Here is a 22,309-nt window from a genome sequence, read left to right as displayed (position 1 = left end):
TTGATTTGTGCATCTTCTTCACTCTCCGGTCTCTTTGGTGCCTCCAGGGTAGAGAGGGCTACTTGTTTTGACTCACTATCCTCAGAAGGTAGCAGCATCAGCCCTTACTACATTTTTTGTTGAACAAAAGACCTTTTCTCGGGCTTCCCTGGTGGCGCAGTGATTGAGAGTCTGCCTGCCGATGCAGGGGACACGGGTTCATACCCCGGTCCAGGAGGATCCCACATGCCGCGGAGCGGCTGGGCCCGTGAGCCATGGCCGCTGAGCCTGCGCGTCCAGAGCCTGTGCTCCGCAGCGGGAGAGGCCACAACGGTAAGAGGCCCGCGTACCGCAAAAAAAAAAAAAAAGACCTTTTCTCCTTGGCTCCCATCTAGCTGCCTCACTCTCTGGCTGACTGGGGTGTTGAGGACACTGAGGCACTTGCGTGCATCAGTTAGGATCACAGACTGGAGCAGGGCAGCTGGGTATCCCAGTGACAGCACATCCTAGCTGCATGACCTTGGGCAAGTTACTTAACTTCTGTGCCTTCATTTCCTCATATGCAAAATGAAGGTAACTATAATATCTACTTGTATCAGTCAGGGTCGAGGAAGGAAACCCCAAACTATGCTAGATATTTCAGAGAGTTTTTAATTAATTAATTAATTTGGCTGTGCTGGGTCTTAGTTGCGGCACACGGGCTCTTCGTTGCAGCATGCGGGCTTCTTAGTTGTAGCCTGTGGGAACTTCAGATGCAGCATGCAAACTCTTAGTTGTGGCATGTGGGATCTAGTTCCCTGACCAAGGATTGAACCCGGGCCCCGTGCATTGGGAGCGTGGAGCCAGGCCACTGGATCACCAGGGAAGTCCCTCAGACGGTTTTTATTGAAGGGAATTACACAAGTGTTGGAAGATTGCTGGAGCAAATGTGGGACACAAAAATAACCAGGAGATAAAGGAAGCAGCTAGGGTCAGGGTAACAGAAGCGAATAGGTGGGGCTGTGGGACCTAGGAGTCTGGAGGAGGGGTCTTGCCGGGCTGATGCTAGGACCTCTGAGGAGGGAGGCTCCACAGATGGTACCACATTTGTAAGGGGGCCCGGCCAGCTTCCTCTAGTACCTCCAAAAAGATTCTGTGCTACAGGGGCATCTGATTCTGAAGATGTGGAACCCAGGCTCTCCTAGGCCCCTCTCTGGGGGAGATAGACTCTTGATTCATACTTTCTTAGGACTCTTGATTAGCAGGTGAGGGAAGAAAGGCCCTTCTAGAGCGATGACTCCGCTCTTAATTTTGGGAAGTGACCCAGCAAAGAGTCATCTCAAAAACGTCGAGGCTGTGGGGGAGAAAGAGGAGCCAGGAGCAGACAGAGTGTTGCAGATCACAAACTTTCTCCTGGCGCTAAGTCCCTGCCGAATTATGCATTTTTAAATGACTTCATTGGTTGCAGCACGACTGTGTGAAGTAGACCGAGGCTGAGCTCGTAAATGTATTTGCTTGTGGAAGAGCTGGCAGGAGTACACACTGAGAGGACTGTGGCCCCTTTTCATTCTGACACAGCGAGGGAAATGCCTATAATGTGATCTTTGTGTCTCTCTATGGGGGGCACAAAATGGAGGCACCAGCTGTTTCCCACCCATTGCTGACTAGCTCCACCGACTGCTGGTTGGGATGAGGAAGATAACAGTAGCTAACACAGTGCGCTTGTTATGTACTGGGACTTTTCCAAGGGTATTGACTGCAATACCTTACGTAATCCTCATGGCACCCTCCATGGGGGAGGTATTAGTGTTGCCCCCATTTTACAGATGATGAAACTGAGGCACAGAGAGGTTAAGTAAGTTGTCCTAGCCTTCAAAATATCTTAATTTGAATTTCTCCAAACTGAGAACACCCTGAGACAAGGGTTTGCAAATAGTTTATTTGGAAGTTGAAGGGAACACTGGTTGAGTGGATGGGAAGTGAGGCAGGAAAAGGAAGGAAGGCACTAATGCAGTACGTCCAGAGTCCTTATAAGAAAAGGGAAATTTGAACGTAGAGACACACACAGGGAAGAAGTCCATGTAAAGACAGAGGCAGAGATTGCAGTAATGCATCTCCAGGCCAAGGAAAATCAAGATCGGGATCAAGCATCGGTAGCAAGGTGCCAGAAGAAGCAAGGAAAGATGCTTCCCTGGAGCCTTTGGAGGGAGCATGTCCCCTCTGACACCTTGGTTTCAGACCTCTCACTTCTAGAACTGCGCGGCAATACGTGTCTGTTGCTTTAAGCCACCCGGTTTGTGGTACCTAGTTACAGAAGTCCTAGGAAATCAGGACACTTGTCTGTGGCCACGGGGGAGCTGCTTGGCAGAGGGGCAATGCCTGCACCCCTAGGGCAGCCCATATCCAATTAATAACACAGGGATACAAAAGGCTGCCCCCCTTGCCTCAATGAGGGGCCATGAAGTGGTGCATTTTGTGCTGCAGAACGCCCATGGAATCAGGATGACCTAGTCTGCAGCCAAAATCGCATCCTTGCTTCCATAGTCTGCCTTCTTCTGAGAACTCTCCTCCAGTCAGTCACTGCACAGAATCTTCGTCTCAAGCTCTGCTTCTTAGGACCCTGGGCTAAGACACGCTGGAGCACAGAGAACACAGCTAGGAGGGCATCCCAGAGGAGAGCTCACGCTTTTTTTTTCCCCCCCACAGAAGTCAACTTACTTCTTATTTTTTTTAACTTTAGAACCAGCATGTTTTTTCATTTTATTTTTTTATTGAAGTATAGTTGATTTACAATGGTGTGTTAGTTTCAGGTGTACAGCAAAGTGATTCAGATATCTACCTCTCTATATGTTTTTTTTTTTCTTTTTCAGATTCTTTTCCCTTATAGGTTGTTACAAAATATTGAGTATAGTTCCCTGTGCATAGGTCCTTGTTGGTTATCTATTTTATATATAGTAGTGTGTATGTGTTAATCCCAAACTCTTAATTTTTCCCCCCTCCCCTTTTCTGCTTTGGTAACTCTAAGTTCATTTTCTACGTCTGTGGGTCTATTTCTGTGTTGTATGTAAGTTCATTAAAAAAAAAAAAATGAGAGCTCACTCTTGACAGACAAGAAAAGGTGAGTCACCTGAAGAAGGGGAAGAGCGTTCCAGCAGAGAGACCAGCACAAAAGCACCTCCTGCTACCTCTGCGTCACTTGTGCGTAAAGCTGTGGGTTCAGGGGAGCTTAGTAACCATGGAACCTGGAAAGGTAGGGAGAGGCCCACTCTTGGAGGCCTGTATGACACCCTGGTGGACAGCAGATGGAGGAAGACCTCTGGTATGTGTTTCAAAGTACTATCTCACCGTTAAAACTCTTCACCAATTGTGTGGACAACTAGTCATAGCTAATGTTAGGGACTTCTGCATCCGGCGGGGAGCGCTCGATGACTTCCCGTGTATCTTCCACATCTGTGGTTTCCTGACAGTTGACTCATGCTGCTGCTGGGTTAACAGAGTACTGGCTAGTTACCGGCTCTGGCTTCTCCTTCTCACCAAAACCACTTCTCTGTGGCCTTGAAAGATAAATCACTTCATCTTCCTCAGCTGTGGGGATCCTAGTAGCAGGAGATGGTATCATGTAGTGGTTATGAGCGCTGCTCTGGGATCTTCCTAAGTTTGAATCCTGGTTCCTCTTCTTACTAGCCTTGTAATTGTGAGCCATTAGCCTCCTTAAGCTTCAGGATTTTTACAATTAATGTTTTTTAAATGGGATTGATAATAACCCCTGCCAGAAGATTGAATGAGATGATGCAGGTAAAGTCCTTAGCAGAGTGCCTGGCACGCAGCTAGTCCTTAGTGAGCACTTTCATTCTGTTGAATTGACAGGCTGGGGAGCTGACATAGAAGCACGCTTTTCGTATCAATAGTTGCAGCACGAAGAGGGTCTGTGCAGCGTTGAGGAAAGAGTGCAGACTTTGAGAAGGCCTGGGTTTGAACGCAGCTCTGCTCACTCACTGTGTGAGATTAGGCAGGCTGCCTAACGTAGCTGAGCCTTGTGGTCTCCTCACCTGTAAAATGTCTGCTTTGTGGGGTCACCGGAGGAAGAAAGGTGACGAAGAAGCAGGTAAAGTACTATAAAATAATAGTTGCTATGATGAGAGGACCATTCGGAAATCAAGTCTCAACTTATGGTGGAGACCTCTGAGCAGTGCCAGAAGCGGCCAGGGTCTCTCCTTGTTAGGAGCAATGGGTGGGGAGTTGGCTTGGCAGATGGACACGGTTCTGGTTCTTGATTTCTGGTACCTGGTACCTGCTACCTGGGCAGGTGAGAGGGGAGGTTGACTGTTAAATACTCCTAGTGGTGGAGGGCATAGAACCCCGACAGAGGTCCCACCCGGTTAGAAAAGCTCAACATATAAAAACACTTTACTTATTTAAAATGCTTGTCTTGGAGAAAAGACAGCCTCTTCAATAAGTGGTGCTGGGAAAACTGGACAGCTACATGTAAAAGAATGAAATTAGAACACTCCCTAACACCATACACAAAAATAAACTCAAAATGGATTAAAGACCTAAATGTAAGGTCAGACACTATCAAACTCTTAGAGGAAAACATAGGATAAACACTCTTAGGTATAAACCATAGCAAGATCTTTTTTGACCCACCTCCTAGAGTAACGGAAATAAAAACAAAAATAAACAAATAGGACTTAATTAAACTTAAAAGCTTTTGCACAGCAAAGGAAACCATAAACAAGACAAAAAGAATGGGAGAATGGGAGAAAATATTTGCAAATGAAACGACAGACAAAAGATTAATCTCCACAATATACAAACAGCTCATGGATCTCAATATCAAAAAAACAATGTAGTTAAAAAATGGGTGGAAGACCTAAATAGGCATTTCACCAAGGAAAGACATACAGATACCCAAGAGGCACATGAAAAGATGCTCAACATCACTAATCATTAGAGAAATGCAGATCAAAACTACAATGAGGTGTCACCTCACACCAGTCAGAATGGCCATCATCAAAAAATCTACAAACAATAAATGCTGGAGAAGGCGTGGAGAAAAGGGATCCCTCTTGCACTGTTGGTGGGAATGTAAATTGATACAGCCACTATGGAGAACAGTATGGAGGTTCCTTAAAAAACTAAAAATATAACTACTGTGTGACCCAGTAATCCCACTACTGGGCATATACCCTGAGAAAACCATAATTCAAAAAGAGTCATGTACCACAATGTTCATTGCAGCTCTATTTACAATAGCCAGGACATGGAAGCAACCTTAGTGTCCATCGACAGATGAATGGATAAAGAAGGTGTGGCACATATATACAATGGAATATTACTCAGCCATAAAAAGAAACAAAACTGAGTTATTTGTAGTGAGGTGGATGGACCTAGAGACTGTCATACAAAGTGAAGTAAGTCAGAGAAAGAAAAATAAATACCATATGCTAACACATATATATGGAATCTAAAAACAAAAAAAGATCTGAAGAACCTAGGGGCAGGACAGGAATAAAGAGGTACACATAGAAAATAGACTTGAGGACAAGGGGTGGGAGGGTGAAGCTGGGGCAAAGTGAGAGTAGCATCAACATATATACACTACCGAGTGTAAAACGGTTGGCTGGTGGGAAGCAGCCGCATAGCACAGGGAGATCAGCTCGGTGCTTTGTGATGACCTAGAGGGGTGGGATAGGGAGGGTGGGAGGGAGGCTCAAGAGGGAGGGGATATGGGGACATGTGTATGCATATGGCTGATTTGCTTTGTTGTGCAACAGAAACTAACACAGTATTGTGAAGCAATTATACTCCAATAAAGATCTATTAAAAAAAAAAAACAGGTACATGTACACCTTCCCTATGCCCCAGCAATTCACTTCTAGAGAAAGAAAAACATATGTCCACAAAAAGAAAAGAAAAAAAAAAGTCCATTTGACTCCTGTGTTCGTTGTACCATTATTCTCAGTAGCCAAAATGTAGAAACAACTCAAGTGTGTATCAACAAATGAATGCATAAACAAAATGTCGTCTATACATACAATGGGATATTATTCACCCATGAAAAGGAATACGTTTGTGATATATGCTACAATATGGATGAACTTGAAAATATGCTATGTGAAATAAGGCAGTGATGAAAAGACAAATTTTGTATGATTCTATTTATATGAAATACCTAGGTAGGCAAATTCCTAGAGACAGAAAGTAGAGTAGAGGTTCCCAGTGGCTGGGAGAAGAGGGGGATGGGAGATGTCTTATGTTTATAGTTTCTTTTTGGGGTGATGGAAAAGATTTGGAAACACAGAGCAGTGATGGTTGCACAACAGTGCGAATATAATTAATACACTGAATTGTACACTGAAAATGATTAAAATGACATATTTTATGTCATACATATTTTATCATAATAAACATTTTTAACCACCCCTCCCCCCCAAAAAAAGTAAAATGCTTGTCTTTGGAATAAACACCCAGTTCAGTTTATTAGAGGACATTTGTAGAAACACACAAAAAAGAAAACGGTACTCATTTCCTCACAACCCTAAGGAAAACACCAATATTTGGTCTGTTTATGGCTAGGCATTTTAAGAGGCATAGGTAGGTGGGATTTTTTGGGTTCATTTTAATTTAGTTAATATTGGACTTCTGTACCTTTGGAGAGTCTTGTCTAAGGGAGAAATTATCCAGAGAAATTTTTTGTGTCCATTTTCAGAATTATTGCCAAAGCAAGCGTTCACCATTCATAGTGAAGTTGCTTGCTTTTAAGCGCAATCTAAATGCCTTTGGGATTTCTGTCTTTTTTTTTTAAGTTTGGGTTTTGTCTCCCATTTGGTCTGGCATGAGGCAGTGATTCTCTTCTAGACTCTTTCCTGAGAAAGAAGAATCCTGTGGTAGTAATTATCCCACAGGACCTGTCCTTTTGCTATCCCAGTTCCCCCATCCTAGAGGTAATGATTTCGACTCACCCCAGTGTGGACTAGGGTCTATTTTCAAGTAATTTTTCTCCAAGGAAGGGTGTGTAGATAATATGTCTTCTGCATTTTTCAGAATCTGAGATTGTCTATCTACTGGCTTTCCTAATGCACCACAACTTAGCTGGCTATAAAATTCTTGGGACATGAAACATCCTCTTAAAACCTTGTGTGTGTGTTATACTTTTGTGGTTGGGAATGCAGAGCCCCCAAGTAAGGCTTCCTTGGCCTTAAGCCTGGTTCTTTAAATTACTAGTCGTCTGGCATTGGGCAAATTACTTATTCTGCATCTCTTTCTTCTGTTCAGAAAAGCGTGAATCATAGTATTGGCTACCCATAGAGTTGCTGTGAAGGTTAAATGAGTTAATATTTTAAGGCGCTAAGAACAGTGACAGGTACATCAAAAGTGTGCAGAACTCGTTAACTGCTGCTGCTGTCGTTTGTGATGCTTATTACTGTTATCACCTTCACTGTTATATCCCAGTGTTTCAAATTGAAATGATGAACTCTGGAAACTGATTTTTCAGTCTTTTTGTTTTGTTTTGCTGGAGACCTGTTTTTGTCTAGATGCTGTGGGAATTTTTCTTTAGTCTGCTATTTCAAAGTATTGCCAGTATGTGCTTAAGTTTGAGTCTTGTCATTGATTTTTCCTGCAACCCACTGTGGTCTTTCTCGTCCATCAACTCAGACCTTCATTTAGTTCAAATAATTGTTTTTTAGCTATGTCTTTGATTATTGTTCTGTTCCAGTTGTTTGATGCCTTCTCCCAAATACATCCAGTTCCCAGCTTGGATGTCCATCCACTATTCTCTCTGCCACTCTCCTTTCTCTTTTTCACCCCTTCCTTGCCACCTCGACCTCTTATTTTGGGAAAACTTGTCCAGTATTTCCTCTGTCCAATAAAATGAGACATTAAATATTTCTTGAACCTTGGCCATATGTTAGGCTAGGACACAAAGACTAATTCTAGTTGGCACAGACTGCTGGATTGGGTGCTGTATCTCCTTATTATGTCTTCTGCTCGGGGACCTCATGGGCCAGAGATGACTGAGACAGTGGAGTCTCCTCCTGACAGCACAGCCAGGGTAGAGTCAGTAAACATAGCCACGTAGAATCCCTATGGTCCTTGGCAGAAAATTCAGATACTTTTGTAATTTGAACCACCTTTAATTCTAAAGATGAAAATACTGAGAACCACTAAGACTGGGTGGTATGTCCAGGGTCACACAGCTGACTAGTGGTGAAAGACAAAGAAAGGCAGACCCTGGCCCCAAGCTAGATTCCCTTCTCCTCTTTGATCGTCAGTGCCTTATTTTATGAAAGTATTGCATGCCAGTGGGTAGAAAATCGAATCATCAAGATGCTTTTGAAATACCTACTCTGTGCCTAGCCTTGTGCTCTATGCAGCAGAATTGAAAAGAAAAATGGGCGTGGTTTGGTTCAAAGCAAAAGGAACGATGTTCCAGTTGGGAGAAAATGTGTGCAAAAGTGTGGATGTGGGAATGATAAAATAGCCTGTGGGTATGTGTGGTATGTTGGCAGGCGGGGTAGGGTGGAGTATTCCCATGGACTCTTGTGGGTCAGTAAGTGCAATGCGGTTGGAAGGGTGATCAAGTGGGAGGCACAGGGTGATAGACAGTGTCAGAGGCCAGGCTGTATTCACCTTAAACATGTCTCAGGGCTCACTTCACATCTTACTAACATTCAGTTTTTCTCAAAATATTTGATTTCTGTCTGGAGCAGACAATACATAATCGCAAAGCTTGCTCTCCAGCTATTGGAAGCCCTGTTGCTCTCTGTAGGAATTTCCGGGGAGTCAAACTGTTATACGTGCTCACAGCAGGAAAGAGAAAGACAGAATTGGTCTGGAGGTTGCTGAGGATGAAGGAGAATTGCACTAAGGGGTCCCTTCGCCACCTACATGTTCAAGGAGAGGCTTGACCGGTCGGGGTCAGTTGCTGCCCAGGCCTCAGGGATGATGGTCCATGGGGTTCTTGTCCTCAGAGTGCTTTTATTCCTGGCTAGAGGGGGCCAGAGCCATCTCCCAACTCAGATCTCATCTCCCTGAAAACCAGGCTCCCTCCTTCTTGATTTGGTTCCAACCTTTGTCAGCAGAGAGGGCCATCGGATGTCAAACACTTCCTCCTGGCTCCACACAGCTGATGGTGTGGGACCAGGTAAAGAGAGGGCTTGGTCGTTTCATATGTGAAAAGACTCATGAATGAGAACTGATGTGTGCCTGAACAACCTCTTGTTAAGAAAGCTCACGGCAATCAAGCATCTGATGATGCTGATGGAATTGTGTGGACAGAAATGATACGGGATTAAAGGCTCATTCCCTCCAAATACTCTGGGGTTCAGTTCCAAGTAAGATTTTGTGGCCTTCTTCTTAATTCAAACCCACCTGCTGGGTTACAGGCAAGCCATATTTTTGTTTGTTCTTCTTAGACTTTTTTTTAGGTATCATTTACATACAGCGAAATACCTATATTTTAAGTGTACAGTTTGATGAGTCTTACACAGTTCTAGTCAAGATAAGGACATTTTTATCACCCCAGAAAGTTTTCTTATGCCTCCTTCCAGGAAATCACCCCACCAGCGTTAACACGGTTCTGGTTGTTACTATTTAATCACGCAAATCAATGTGGAGTACGTTTTAACACCCCAGAAAGTTCTCTTATGCCTCATCCAAGTCAGCACCTGTTCCCACAGGTAACTGTAATTCTGGCTTTTATTGCCATAGATCAGTTTTGCCTGTTCTTGAACTTTTCATATACATGGAATCATTATGCATTCTTCTTTTTTGTCTTCTTTTGCACAACATCATTTTCTTTTGAGATTTGTCCATGGTGAGCATCAGTTGTTTGTTCCCTTTCCCTTGCTGCGTAGCATTCTGTTGTGTGTATGTGTATCAGTTGATTGATCCAAGCATCACCCTAGGCCTGGCTTGTCCTATGATTTTCTCCTCTTCAGCAGCTTCTGAATTAACTTCTTTCTCTCCTTATTCCTCTTTCTCTCAGTCCTTGAGCGAAAGCTGGAATGTGAGCCCCTGGCAACCAGGACTGTGTCTGTTTCGTCTATTGCTGTATCCTCAGTGGCTAGGACTGAGGGTGACATGAAGCAGATACTCGATGTTTATATAACGAGTGAATGAATAGGTGTGCGGAGTACATAGTTTTAAAAAATTGTCTACCAGTCTGGCTCTGGGTGGCACCAAGCAACTCAGAACTACAGGATTCCTAGGACAGTCTCTTTGCTCACAGACTTAATGTGAATTTCTGGCCCTATAGATCATGCCCAGATGTTCTCTGCAAGAGCTTCCCTAAGCTCTCGACTAGATTAGGCCACTTCACAGGCCTCATAACTGTTCCCGTCACCCCATCGTGACTCTCATTCCACATTATTGTCAGTGCCTCTTTAACTGGCTGCCTTACCCCGTGAGTCCATGGGCACAGACAACCTGTATTTCTTTTCACCACTAAATTGCACACACTCAGCACTCCGGCTGGCACGTGAGAGGCACAGAGTACACACCAGTTGGGGTTTCTTTCACAGGAAGTCTCTCTCTGCCAGGTTGTTCATCTCAAGACCCCACAATTAGACAAAGCCCTTCATGCACAGAAAGATGGATTTGAAAACATGGCCTGTGCCCATTCATACGTGGAAGCCCTAATCCCAATGTGATGGTGTTAGGAGTTGGGCCTTTGGGAGCTGATTAGGTTTAGATGTGGTCGTGTGTGCAGAGTCCCCATTATGGAATTAATCCCCTTGTAAGAAGAGGAAGAGACCAGCACCATGTGAGGACACAGCAAGAAGGCAGCTGTCTGCAAACCAAGAAGAGGGTCCTCACCAGACACTGAATCTGTTGGAACCTTGATCTTGGACTTCTCAGCCTCCAGAACTGTGATAAATACATGTCTGTTGTGTAAGCCACCCAGTCTATGGTGTTTTGTTATAGCAACCCAAGCTACTAAGACAGCCTCTGTGGAAGATTTCTACCTAAGTTATAACATTAAATGGGTAGAATCATGTTTTTTTCCTTCAAATGTTTTAGTCCAGATGTTGAATCTATGAATGTGCTGGGTGGGTCATAGTCATGGGAACCTAGACATTTACTTGGCATTGTCCTGGGGAAATCTTAGCATGTTTATTTTCACCCAAACGCTTGGGAACCTGGAGCCTGCAAGTACTAGGTCTATGACCCCTACATCAAGTTCCATTTCCTTACATGATTGTGATCCCAGCCTTTAGTCCCTGCAACAAAGGGTCAGGGTCCCAGAGAAGTGTCAGCTATTAGGGGCATGTGGGCTGTCGTTAGAATCTCTGTGGATTTCCTTTATTTTCAGCATGGATTCTTCAAGGGTTCATGGAGGGGCTTCAGAAAGGGTTCGTGAATTCCTGAAATGATGTACAGAACTCTAGGTAGTAGTAGGCTTATGTGCATTTCCCTGGGGAAAGTCTGGAACTTCTCACCACATTTTCATAAGGTCCTTTGTGTCAACCAAAGTTAAAGACTACTCTTACAGACTTCCTTCAATGATCTTTCTGGTTAATTGCTTAAACATCTCAAGTACAAGAGGAGAAAACGATGGGCGGGAGTGCTACCTGGGCCCTGAGTTCCAAAGCTGCCTACACCTCCTTCTAGCTTCATGGGCTCTCCCTGGTCCTTGGTTTCCTGTCTGATGACTCTGGTGGTTGGATTAGATGTCTTCATAGAGTTCTTGCACTGTCCGTCTGAACAGTTCATCTCAGAGAGGACAACTGATACAGATAAACACGGTGTTTCTGTGCATTATTTAAAAAGGTGGTACCTACCAAAAAAATCATTCTGTGTCTCATTCCTGCTTTTTTCTCTTTGAACACTAGTACATGTGGCTTCTAAAGAATGCCATATATAAATCTATAAGTTACTAAAAACAGGAAAAACAAGAATAATCTGATGGCCTCTTGGTGCCAAGTACAGGAAACACTAGGATGTACTTCCTGGCAATTCTTGAGGGGTCAGAGGGAAGGATAGTCTGCACGTGGACATGTAAACTAGTTTGTCATTTGAGATGGAGACATTTATATCCTCGAGGGAATGTTGGTTACTCTACTTGCACCTACCTTCAGAAATACATGAAAAGGGACTAAACATTTGGAAAGATTGATGCTTTGTTTTCTTTCTGGTGGTCAGCAGTTTACCGCTAATGCCTGAAATAGGAGAGAAGAAACCATTGTGGAAAGTCAGTGGAAGAGAGTTTAATGTAGCCACTTGCTCAAGCCTTAAAGTATTAAAGCCTGCTGATCTTAATTCTGTCCAGAGCTGGTCTGTGAATAATTATACTAAGGAATTGGACAGAGTCATCACAGAGCTATGAAATATCACCCGTGGGGCCTCATTGGAGACTGATGGGAACTCTGGAGAGTTGATAATGGTGATCAAAGGGTCTATATATTTAAAATGCACAGAGGATGAGCCCAGAAATTATCTGCCTACCAACTTCTCTACCTGGAACAAATTATCCAAAAATCAATCTGCAAACACCTTTGAGATAACAAGGCCTTGAGTAATAACCTCCATGGCTTTGTAAAGAAAAGCATCTAGCTTGACTAATCTGCTTAATTTCCTTCTCTGACCAAATGGCAGGCTATAATAGAGGCAATCTGAACTTGTCCCTGAAGATTTGCTTCGAGTCACACTGAGAAAATATTGTCCACCTCTGCTTCATAATGATTATTCTCTTTCAGGAGAATCTTTGTTGCTAGATAATTAATTAGAAAGAAAACACTGAATGAGCCCTATCTATCCCAGAGCTCTCACCTGAGTTCCAAACTGAAACTCATACCTGCCTTAGCCACCTGAATAGCTCAGAGGCTCTCCAAAAGTTCTTGAGCACAGCTAAGTTGTACTCCACCCCCAAATGCCTTCCCCACCCTTCACTTCCTAGTTCTACTCCAAGAATCAATAACTTGTTCATACCCTTTGATAGATAATCCCTTCCTGGAAGTTGGTCCTAAGAATATATGAGACGAGATGGACTGGAATCATTTGCACAGAGATGTTCATTGCAGCAAACAACTCATGTGCCCAACAATCAGAGAATAATTAGTGTAATTATCTGATGGATCGTTCTGTCGCTATTAAAGACAGCTATGGTAAAATCCACATAGTATGTAAACAAAGTCCTTTGGATCTAATAAGTGAGGGAAGGAAAGAAAATCTACATTGGGTCTGTGTGTTACTGTAGCCACAAAAATATGGTTTATACGCATAGAAATTGGAATGGAACATGGAGAAATAAAAATGGTGATTATATTGGGTGGTAGGGAAGGGGGCCTGTCTTCTCTTTCTTCTCACTTCTTTATTGTTGTCCCACTGCCATTTTTTGCTACAAATAAAAATAAATATATCCACATTGATCTGTAGAAAATGGGTATCGAGAGGCAAACAGCTTTCCAAAGGGAGAGCTGGTCTTGAAAGGCATCAGATGTGGGTCCCATCCTGCCTTACCTGCTCCACTGTCTTGGTTAGGTGAACTGATCGCTTGGGTTCTGTTTTTTAATTCATTAAAACGGAGGTGATAATGTCCCAAGTATTACACAAAGTGTTGCAGATGAGATTTTCTGGTAAATGAGGATAAAGTAAATGATAATTTGCCAGTGAGCTAAAAATTGCCGGCAAGAGGCCACCATTCATGCTTTGCTGCAATTCTGGTCTGTTTAGCTGAGGTTACAGAACTTAATGGAAGAGAGATGGCAACACATAGGAGATCCAAGATTACTCAGCATGACTTTTCCCTTGACCCTTGATTCCCACTGGGGTCACTGTGGCCAGTGCCCCTCTCTCTGATGGAGGAGATCGCTAGGGTTGAGGAAGAAGCTGAATTCCTGCTATGCCATCATCCCTTTGCTACTTAGGCTCCTATCACTATTTGGAAGAACATCCACTAACAATCTACGTGTCCCTATGAAAGAAATGTTTGTAAACTCCTGCCTCTCCTGGGTTTTGAACCAAACTCCGCTTTAGTAAAGGCAGGTTCTCATTTGAGGATAGAAAAGAGACTATTGCCCCAGGCATCTTTGCCGTGTTCAAGAAAAATCTTTTCCTCACAATGGCCATCATTGTTTCCTTTCTTTAAATGAAGGAGACACAGGAGGTGTTGAATATAGTTACTTAAGAAATGCTGATTTAGGTATTTACATACAATGATTTAATTCAAGTAGGACGTGAATGGGTTGAGAAAGGGATTTGGGCTGTTTTCTATGGCTGTCCGGAATTCTGTCCTTTGTCCTCACATGTTTGGAGTCTGCTCTATAAACCATTTGGGTCTGACATCCTTTGCTGATTCCTGTCTTTCAGAGCCTCCCACACCCATCGCCCCCCCAGAGCTGCTGGCCGTGGGGGCCACATACCTGTGGATCAAGCCAAATGCCAACTCCATCATTGGAGACGGCCCCATCATCCTGAAGGAGGTGGAGTACCGCACCACCACCGGCACCTGGGCAGAGACCCACATCGTCGACTCTCCCAACTATAAGCTGTGGCACCTGGACCCCGATGTGGAGTATGAGATCCGGGTACTGCTCACGCGACCAGGGGAAGGGGGCACGGGACCACCAGGGCCTCCCCTCACCACCAGAACCAAGTGTGCAGGTAGGACTCTTCTTCCTGACTCCGTTTTGAGAGGTTGGGCAGTTGCTGCGAGTGATTGCTCCTGTGACAATCATTCCTCCACTTTGGTATGAGTGTGCTTCCTGTTGTGATTAAAAAACAAACACCAGAGTTTTGGTCTTGCCTTAGAGGTTCCAGAGGCATCTCTGGGGGCCTCCTGGCTTTGACTGGGAGTCTAGGAAGCACCTGACTCTAGCTGTGTCATGGAGAGGTTCCTGGTCCTGACAGTGTTTCCCGGGACACTGGTTCCCTCTCTCCAAGGGCTTCTGGTGCCACTGGCGTGTCTGAGCCTTCCTAGTGCTGACAGTGTCTCTCAGGGCTCCTGGCCTTGTTTCTTTGAGGGCTCCTGGGCCTGCTTCTCTGAGAGCTCCTGGCTGTGTCTCTGAAGGTTCCAGGCTCTGGTTGTATCTCTGGGGGCTCGTGGCTCTGACCTTGTGACCTGAGGCTTCAGTTGGTCTATGTCTCTGAGTGGTTCTGATTCTTGTTGCATACGTCAGGTGTTCCTGGTTTTATTTTTGGCCCTGAGGATCTCTGGGCTGGGCCTGTGACCCTAATGAGCTCTTGGTTTTGACAGTGTCCCCGAGGGCTCCTGGTTCTGGTTCTGTCTCTGAGGGGCTCCTGGTGCCAGCTGCATCTTGAGTGCCTCCTGGCTCTGAAAGCGTCTCTCAGTGGATTCTGGAAATGCCTTAGTTCCTGAGAGCCGCCCACCTCTGTGTCCCTTGGGGGTTTCTGGCACCTACTTAGGAGTCTGGGCTGAGACTCTCTGTCCAAGGGTCCTTTGGATTCTACTTCCCTACAGGCTCCTGGTCAGTGTTCCCTCCAGCCAGGCTCCAACGGTTTCTCTGAGGTTTCCGGATGCTGCTAAAGAGTTTGCCGACTAGGGCTGTGTATGGGAGTGTTCTTTGTATCTATCCGCAAGAGCTCTAGGCTTCTGTGGTGTTTCTAACAAGCGGTGTTGTCTGGGATTATACCCCTGACTGTACCCCTGAGATGTTCTGGCTTCAAATGCAACTCAAGAAATTAAAAGGACTCAGTGTTTTATGGGTTTGTTTTTTGCTGCAAATCACATTATTTATTTTATCTCATTTTTCCTAAGTAACCATTTGATGTAAGTACTTTTATCTCAATATAAATGAAAGAATAGAGACTCAGTATTTTTTAAAGTTTTATCCAAAGTCATAGAATTGGCCAACAGCACACTCAGGATTTGCCCTCAGGTTCCCTGACTCGAATGCCCTTGATCATGGGGTGTATAGAGCTGGGGGTGCTCCAGTGGGGGACCAGGGAAGTGGCAACATGAGCCATTGACTTCTGAGGGAAAAGGAATCCTTGATGACTTCTGGGTGGGGAGAGAAGGACCCATCAGCACAGTGACTTCCATGGAACAAAAAAGTAAAACACAGTCAGTTCTGCTATAATGCAACATACGTGTGCCTAAAAATCGTTGCACTATTCAAAGTTATGCAGTAAAAACCACTGGGCTTATGGGGGAAAATGGGGCTGGGGTACAGCACTCATCAGTGACACACCAAAAAGAGAGGAACTAGTAAAAATGGCAGCACAATTGTACACGTGTTAATGGCTAAGATATGCATAAATACTGTAATACAAATGGGGTGTTACCGTGAAACGTCCTGGAGTTTGCCTGTGGAAGTGGGTATCAGGAAGGCTGCAGCCCATGAGCTACTGTGCAGTGGTGGAGGAGGGCTGTCTGAAAGTGGCAGTAAGCTTGTAACGCACACAGTGAACGAAGGAAGCAGGTAGATGTTTGAGGTGGGTGCATCTTGTGTGTTCCTATGTGACTCTGTCCAGCTGGGTGCGGTTTTCTGCTTCACTAGCGTTTCTGTGTACAAAATCTCACATAGCAAATGTGAAATTCACGCTGTCCTCACATTGTTCCCTAATATAGCAATCATGTTGGAAGACATTTGCATTTTCAAAGTAAGCGTTGTAGCAGAATTGAGTGTAACCATTCTTAAATATCTCAGAAGTGCGTCTTGGTAGCATGTAACCCAGAGTTAGTGAGTATTTCCTTTGCTTGGGAATATTCCTTTGAATGTTATTGAACCACCACGGTGAACGGAGATGCCATTTTCTTGATTAGTTTCAAAAACAGGCCTTTGGTAAAATTCCTCATTGAAACTTGATTATAAAACTTACTACTTTAAAAAGACATAAGGATGTGTTATTAAACCAGGTAATACCTTATCTCAGCTTTGCAATTCAGTATTCATCCATAAAAATAATTGATTTGATCCTGCCGATGAGACCTTTCTCTTTCTACAGGGTTTCCAGGGTTTTTGATCTTTATAAATGATATTCAAAGCACTTTAGCAGCCCCCATGGACTTATTTGCTGATGATCATATAATGCATTTTGAAATTCAGTCGCAAGATGATCATCTCAATAAAAATTTACAATCTATTGCAAACTGTTGCCGTGGCTGTGTAATGGATTTTACATGTTGAAAACACGATTGTCTGACTATCAGTATAAAAATTATGAGTTGAAAATGCTGTTTGTGGTTTTATATTTCAAAAAATATTGATGTTTAAGTAAGTTATGCCTAAAATCTTGAATAACCCACATTTTACAAAATGTGTCATCAAAGAGGTAATCATCTTTTCCACACTGCTACTGATAGAATGTTCTTTGCCTCGTAATTAATTTTTAAGAGAATTCCAGGGCTGATATCCACTTGTGGAGGCTGTTTATTGGGGTTGGTAGTCTGAGTTTTTTCCCCCTTTCTCTATTCTATTATTAATCATACTGGAAATGTACTCATTATTTTACAAAACAGAAAATGAGAGAGTGTGGAGTGTGGAAGGTATAATTTCTGCCCAGAGGAATTTACAGACTGGGTTAAGATTCCGACAAAACAGCAAAGAGAGTAAAGCATGAAGTCAAGTACTGAAATACCACACTTTGTGGAGAAAAACAAGTTTGACGTGGAAAGAGCAATGCTGTTAAAATGATCTCGAGCAGTGGATTTCAAAGTTTTGTCCTGAACGAAAAGCATCGGCATCACCAGGGGACTCGTTAGAAATGCAAATTCTCAGGCCCTGTTCCCTGACCTAGTGAATCAGAAATTCTGGGGATGGAGGCCAGAGATCTGTGCTGTAAGGAGCTCTCTGAGGGATGCTGATGCACACCCACATTTAAGAACCGCTGATAGAGTGTCATACCCAGGTGCCACTTTGGTAGTGTGTCCATTATATTGCTTGATCCTTGAAGCAGTTCTGAGAGGTAGATGGGAAAAAACTGAGGCACAGAATCATCAGATGAAGCTCACAGGTCAATTACCTTCTTACAACTAAATCTCTCGGCCTAAGGAACTCTCCATCACATGGTTTGATGGAGTTTCCTCTGCAAATGTTCTCTTGAGGGTGGGACTGAGTGATAAAGAGACTGGTACCTATGGAGACAAGCTAAGCGTGAATAGCCTCCATGCACTGCAGCTATAGTCCTGTTCATCAAACATCTGCTGAGTCCCTTCCATGTGCCCAGCTCTGTGCTGGGTACTGGTGGCAGAGGCATGCAACTGGAAGCTACAAGCTCAGGTATCAAGAAGATGCCAGGAGGCCCAATTCAGCAAGGGCAGGTGGCGATGATTCTGGTTCTGCCAGGTCTGCCAGGTCACTAGGTAGATTCTTGGGGCACTGGGAGCAGGTTCTAACCCTTAAGGGGAGAGATTGTCAAGAGCTCAGTTACAGTGCAGTGTCCCAGGCCAATAGTCTAGAGTTCATAGCAAGACCCTTAGCCAATTAAGCTCGAGCCTGGACAGATTTACCAGATAGGAACCTAGTAATGTGAGGATAAGAGAAGAGAGCCATAGATGACACTCCCAGGCTTCTGGTTTGGATGACTGGGAGATGAGTAATGGAGCTGTCTTCTGAGATGGAAAACACAGAAGACACTTTAGGGGCGAGAAAGCCAGCCCAGGTTTGAATATGTTGTGTTTGAGGTGCAGCTGCACAGCAGGTGATGGTATAGGTCAACCTGGAGCTCAGGAGAGACCAGAACGTTATCTCTTCTTCTTCCAGGAAAACTACCAGGTTGCACCTGGGTTTGAAAATCAAAAGGACATCTTTGTACCAATGAAAGCAGTTTAATTCTCTTTCTTCATGCTATTCTCTTGAGATGCCCCATTCGTTTTTTTTCCTTCTATTCATCATTTTGTTCCTTTGGTCAGTTGAATCATTCGCCATCTTTCCTGAGGTCTAAGCCTGGGGAGCAAACATGATAACGTACATCAAAGTGCTTTGAAAAGCTCAAAACGCTCTTTAGATACCTGTAATGAAACAAATCCTTATTTGTTGCTATTATTGTTATGGATGTTATGATTATGAGTAATGATATCAAAACAGGAAGCCTTACTTGTCCACTTCTCTGGACTGACTGGCATTTGGAAGGGTGGGCCGTATTCTTTTGTTGTGTTTCATCATCCCATGGGAAATCCCATTTCAGAACACGATGATCATACTGTAGTCTGGACTCTCAGAGATTTTCTGGTCTAGAGCAACAGGTGGTTTTCTCTGGCACAAACGCAATAGCAGACGTCCAATCATAGGAGCTGGGTCCTAGAGGGGCACTCTGGTGCCCACCCAGTCTCACCTTGAATGCCACCTCTGATGGGGGTGCTCATGTTCTCCCATGGAAGACCAGGTCGCTGCTGGGGATCCTGGGTGGTTATTATTATTCACTACCCAGTGTTAGCCTAGTTATCATAAAACTCTGGATGGGGTCCTAGTTAGGAGCAGAGAGTATCCATTAGGTTGAAAGAGTAGGGGCAGTAGGCAGGCTCTTTGCATCAACTGTCTGGAGTCCACAAGGAGAACCAAGGCCAATGGCGTTGACGATAGGGCCCAAGGTCAGTAAGCGGGGAAGGCAGGTGAGAAGAAAAGAGGTGCAGACACCATACTGGCCCAACCTGGCCCTGCATCTTCTCTGCAGGTACCACTTTTAATGGCCCGAACACCTGCTTGTTGATGTCTTAAAATGATCACTCAGAAACTCTCCCTCATTTTTACCCATATCTGCCTCCATGCAACACTCACTTATGGATTCTGGTTTTACTTTCGGGTGACCTGTTCCTCCACATCTCAAAAACAGGTCTATAGCAACTAAAGTTTTCTCTCTTATGCTCCAGAAATCTCTTACCCCAAAAGCTGTGTTTCAGCCAGACCCTGGGCAGCTCTCTTCACATCATAGCTATGGAATCACACCTCAACGGTCCGGCAAGCCAAGCGATCATACATCCCCCTGTGATTGCTTCCTCTTGTAAATCAAAGGGCCCTTGCCTGGGAGTCCACTTCATCGTGGTCTCACAGGGTTCAGGCTCTCTAAGTGAAAAGCGACTTGATACAGCCAGACACGCGACACGCACCGCCGATTTGGAGAGCTCTCTTCCCATTGCTTCCACCTGAGGTTGATTGCACGTTATATTTTATTTACATATTTATGGATTTCTACTTGAAGGGATATGTGTCTGCCCTGCTCTTTTCTCCAAGGGGATAAAAAAGAGAAATCCCAATTGCTGGGCTCAGTGAAGTGAGGGTAGTCATTAGAATTTAGTGAAAAGAAGAGGGACTTTAGAGCTAAAAAGATTCTGATTTTTATTTCAAGCTGGCACGTGTGAGCTGGATGACCATGGGTGCATTCCTTCTCCTGTCGGTGCCTCAGTTTCTTTTCTTCCGTTTGTGAGAGATTACAGTGTACCACTGTGTTGGGAGGCTTCAGTGAGACACGTTATCTGCCTAGCAGAGAACCCAGGACACAGAAGCCCCTTTTAATGAACAGTTTTTAGAAATGATCTCAGGCCTGGGAAGATGCCCTTCGCTGTAGCATCATGGACCCTGCTGTAGAGGATTTCTCCAGTTGCTCTTCTCTTCACTTTCTCAGCGGTGGATTCACGCAGAAGCTCTGATGAGTGGCTCTGCAGGTGTTCCGGAGTCTTTGACGTGTGGCTGCAGGACCTAGAGGAGGCTGCAGTGGTTCTTGATAATACGGGAGGGGGAGATGGGAATTGTCCTTTTATAATTCTGTCTCCAGTCTTAAGTAAGAGAGAGAAGCATGCTTTCCAGACCCTTCTGTCTTCTGGGAGGCCAAGGCTAGTGGGAATGAGGCCTTGGCAGACAGGGAGTGGAGGTGAGTCCTGACCCTCTGCAGGGAACATCCTCAGGTTGGTGTGTTTTTAGTCTAGCTTGCAGTTCTAGGGCAGAGTGGAGGGAGAGAGAGAGGGAAAGAGGAATTTAGGGTCTAGAAAATAGAACAGAGCTCCGTAACGAGCATTGTGAGGCTATTATTTTTATGTTTCTCATTTCTCTAAGCCTCAGCTTCACTCTGTAAGGTGGGGGTAGCATAACCTGGCTTAACTCGTAGGACTCTGAATTAGAAGTAAATGGAAACTTCCTTCTGGGCAGGATGGTGGTATGAGCACAGACCTCTGACTCATCTGCTATGATCTTGGTGGGATGGTCCATAAATCTTAGGGAAACACAGCAAGGTTAGCCAGTAGAAGTAGAATCACCATTCCACCGAGAATCAAAGCAAAATTTAAAGATTCACGGAGAACTCCTTAACACTGTGAGAAACTAGGGGAGGAGAGGTCTCCCATGCAGGCCATACCATGCTCAAAGGGACATTATCACCCGAGCAGTGCACTTGATCCCTGACTGAAGGCAGCCACAGAAGAGGGACTGTGGCCACCTCTTCCTCTAAATGACTTGGAGACGGGGAGCTGACTGTTCCTTTACTTCCCCTCCCTCCCCCATGCCAGTGTCTCTGCTGCTTTGACACTTCCTTTCTTCCCTGGAGGGTAGGACCTTGGAGAGAGTTACCTCCAAGCGGGTGAAGAGGAGGGAAGGCCTCTTCTCATCACACCTGGTTCAGGAGCTGCTGCATGAGACAAGAAGCGTCTGCAGAGGAGCAAAGCATCTGCTAGGGCACGAGATGTCCATCTCCTCTTCCTGTGGCCCCTCTCCCCTCCCTCCCACTGCACATAACCTACAAGTGGTTACCTTAGACCCCGCTCCCACTTGGCTTAGGGAAGAGGAGGAGAAAAGAAAGTTTTCTCACTTTACACCTGCAATTCACAACCTCAGGGACTTTCATCCCAGCCTGTACAGTCTCCTTACTGGATGGGCTGAGCGTGGTATCAGAGCAAAGAGTGAGGGTCCAGTTGGACACCTCTTAGCAGTCTCTGGAAGGGACATCTGGAAGTGTCTTAGCTGTTCTGTGTAGAACGGGGCAGCACTTACTCCTTACTCTTCTTGGTTTTGTAGCCTTGGGTAAAATTCCAAAGTGACAAGAAAAGCCCTATTAAACATCCTGTTATGTTTAGATTTTTCTGCGACCCTCCGCTCCCCAGAGAACTAGGCCCACCTGGGAGATGAAGTACAATAAGTCAGCAAACACACCCTGGTAAACACTCCCCCGTCCTTCCTAACTTTGAAGGTTGAGTTTAAAGAAAAAGTGAGCCACAGAGAGGTATTAATGAGAATAAAAGCTAACAGTGTTTGTTTATCAAGCTAGCTGGACTAAAGACATGGCCCCCAAATATATTAAAATTGGAGGTCAGTCATTCCTGTACTGATGGAAATCTTGAAATAACAGCACAAAGAAAATGGATGATTATAGTAATGAAAACAGCAGCTACCCTTGAGTATGGTAGCTTGAGTATCTTCCGCACACTGAGGGCCATTGTATTGAGCTTGTTACAAGTAAC

General features: G+C 44.6%; 1 protein-coding gene across 1 annotated transcript in view; it reads left to right on the top strand.

Annotated features, from left to right (window-relative positions):
- PTPRT (protein tyrosine phosphatase receptor type T) overlaps window positions 1–22,309 on the top strand; it is a gene marked incomplete at both ends in the record, with an annotated part of 1,086,576 nt that overhangs the window by 483,323 nt on the left and 580,944 nt on the right. Inside the window, 1 exon segment of the mRNA XM_082671082.1 lies at window positions 14,272–14,565. Coding sequence (XP_082527208.1) covers window positions 14,272–14,565 — 294 coding nt within the window.

This window comes from Grampus griseus, assembly GCF_964374135.1.
Source record: "Grampus griseus genome assembly, chromosome: 14".
NCBI lineage: Eukaryota > Metazoa > Chordata > Mammalia > Artiodactyla > Delphinidae > Grampus > Grampus griseus.
Note: the sequence above shows the minus strand (reverse complement) of the source record. Positions and strands in the feature narration are given on the sequence as shown.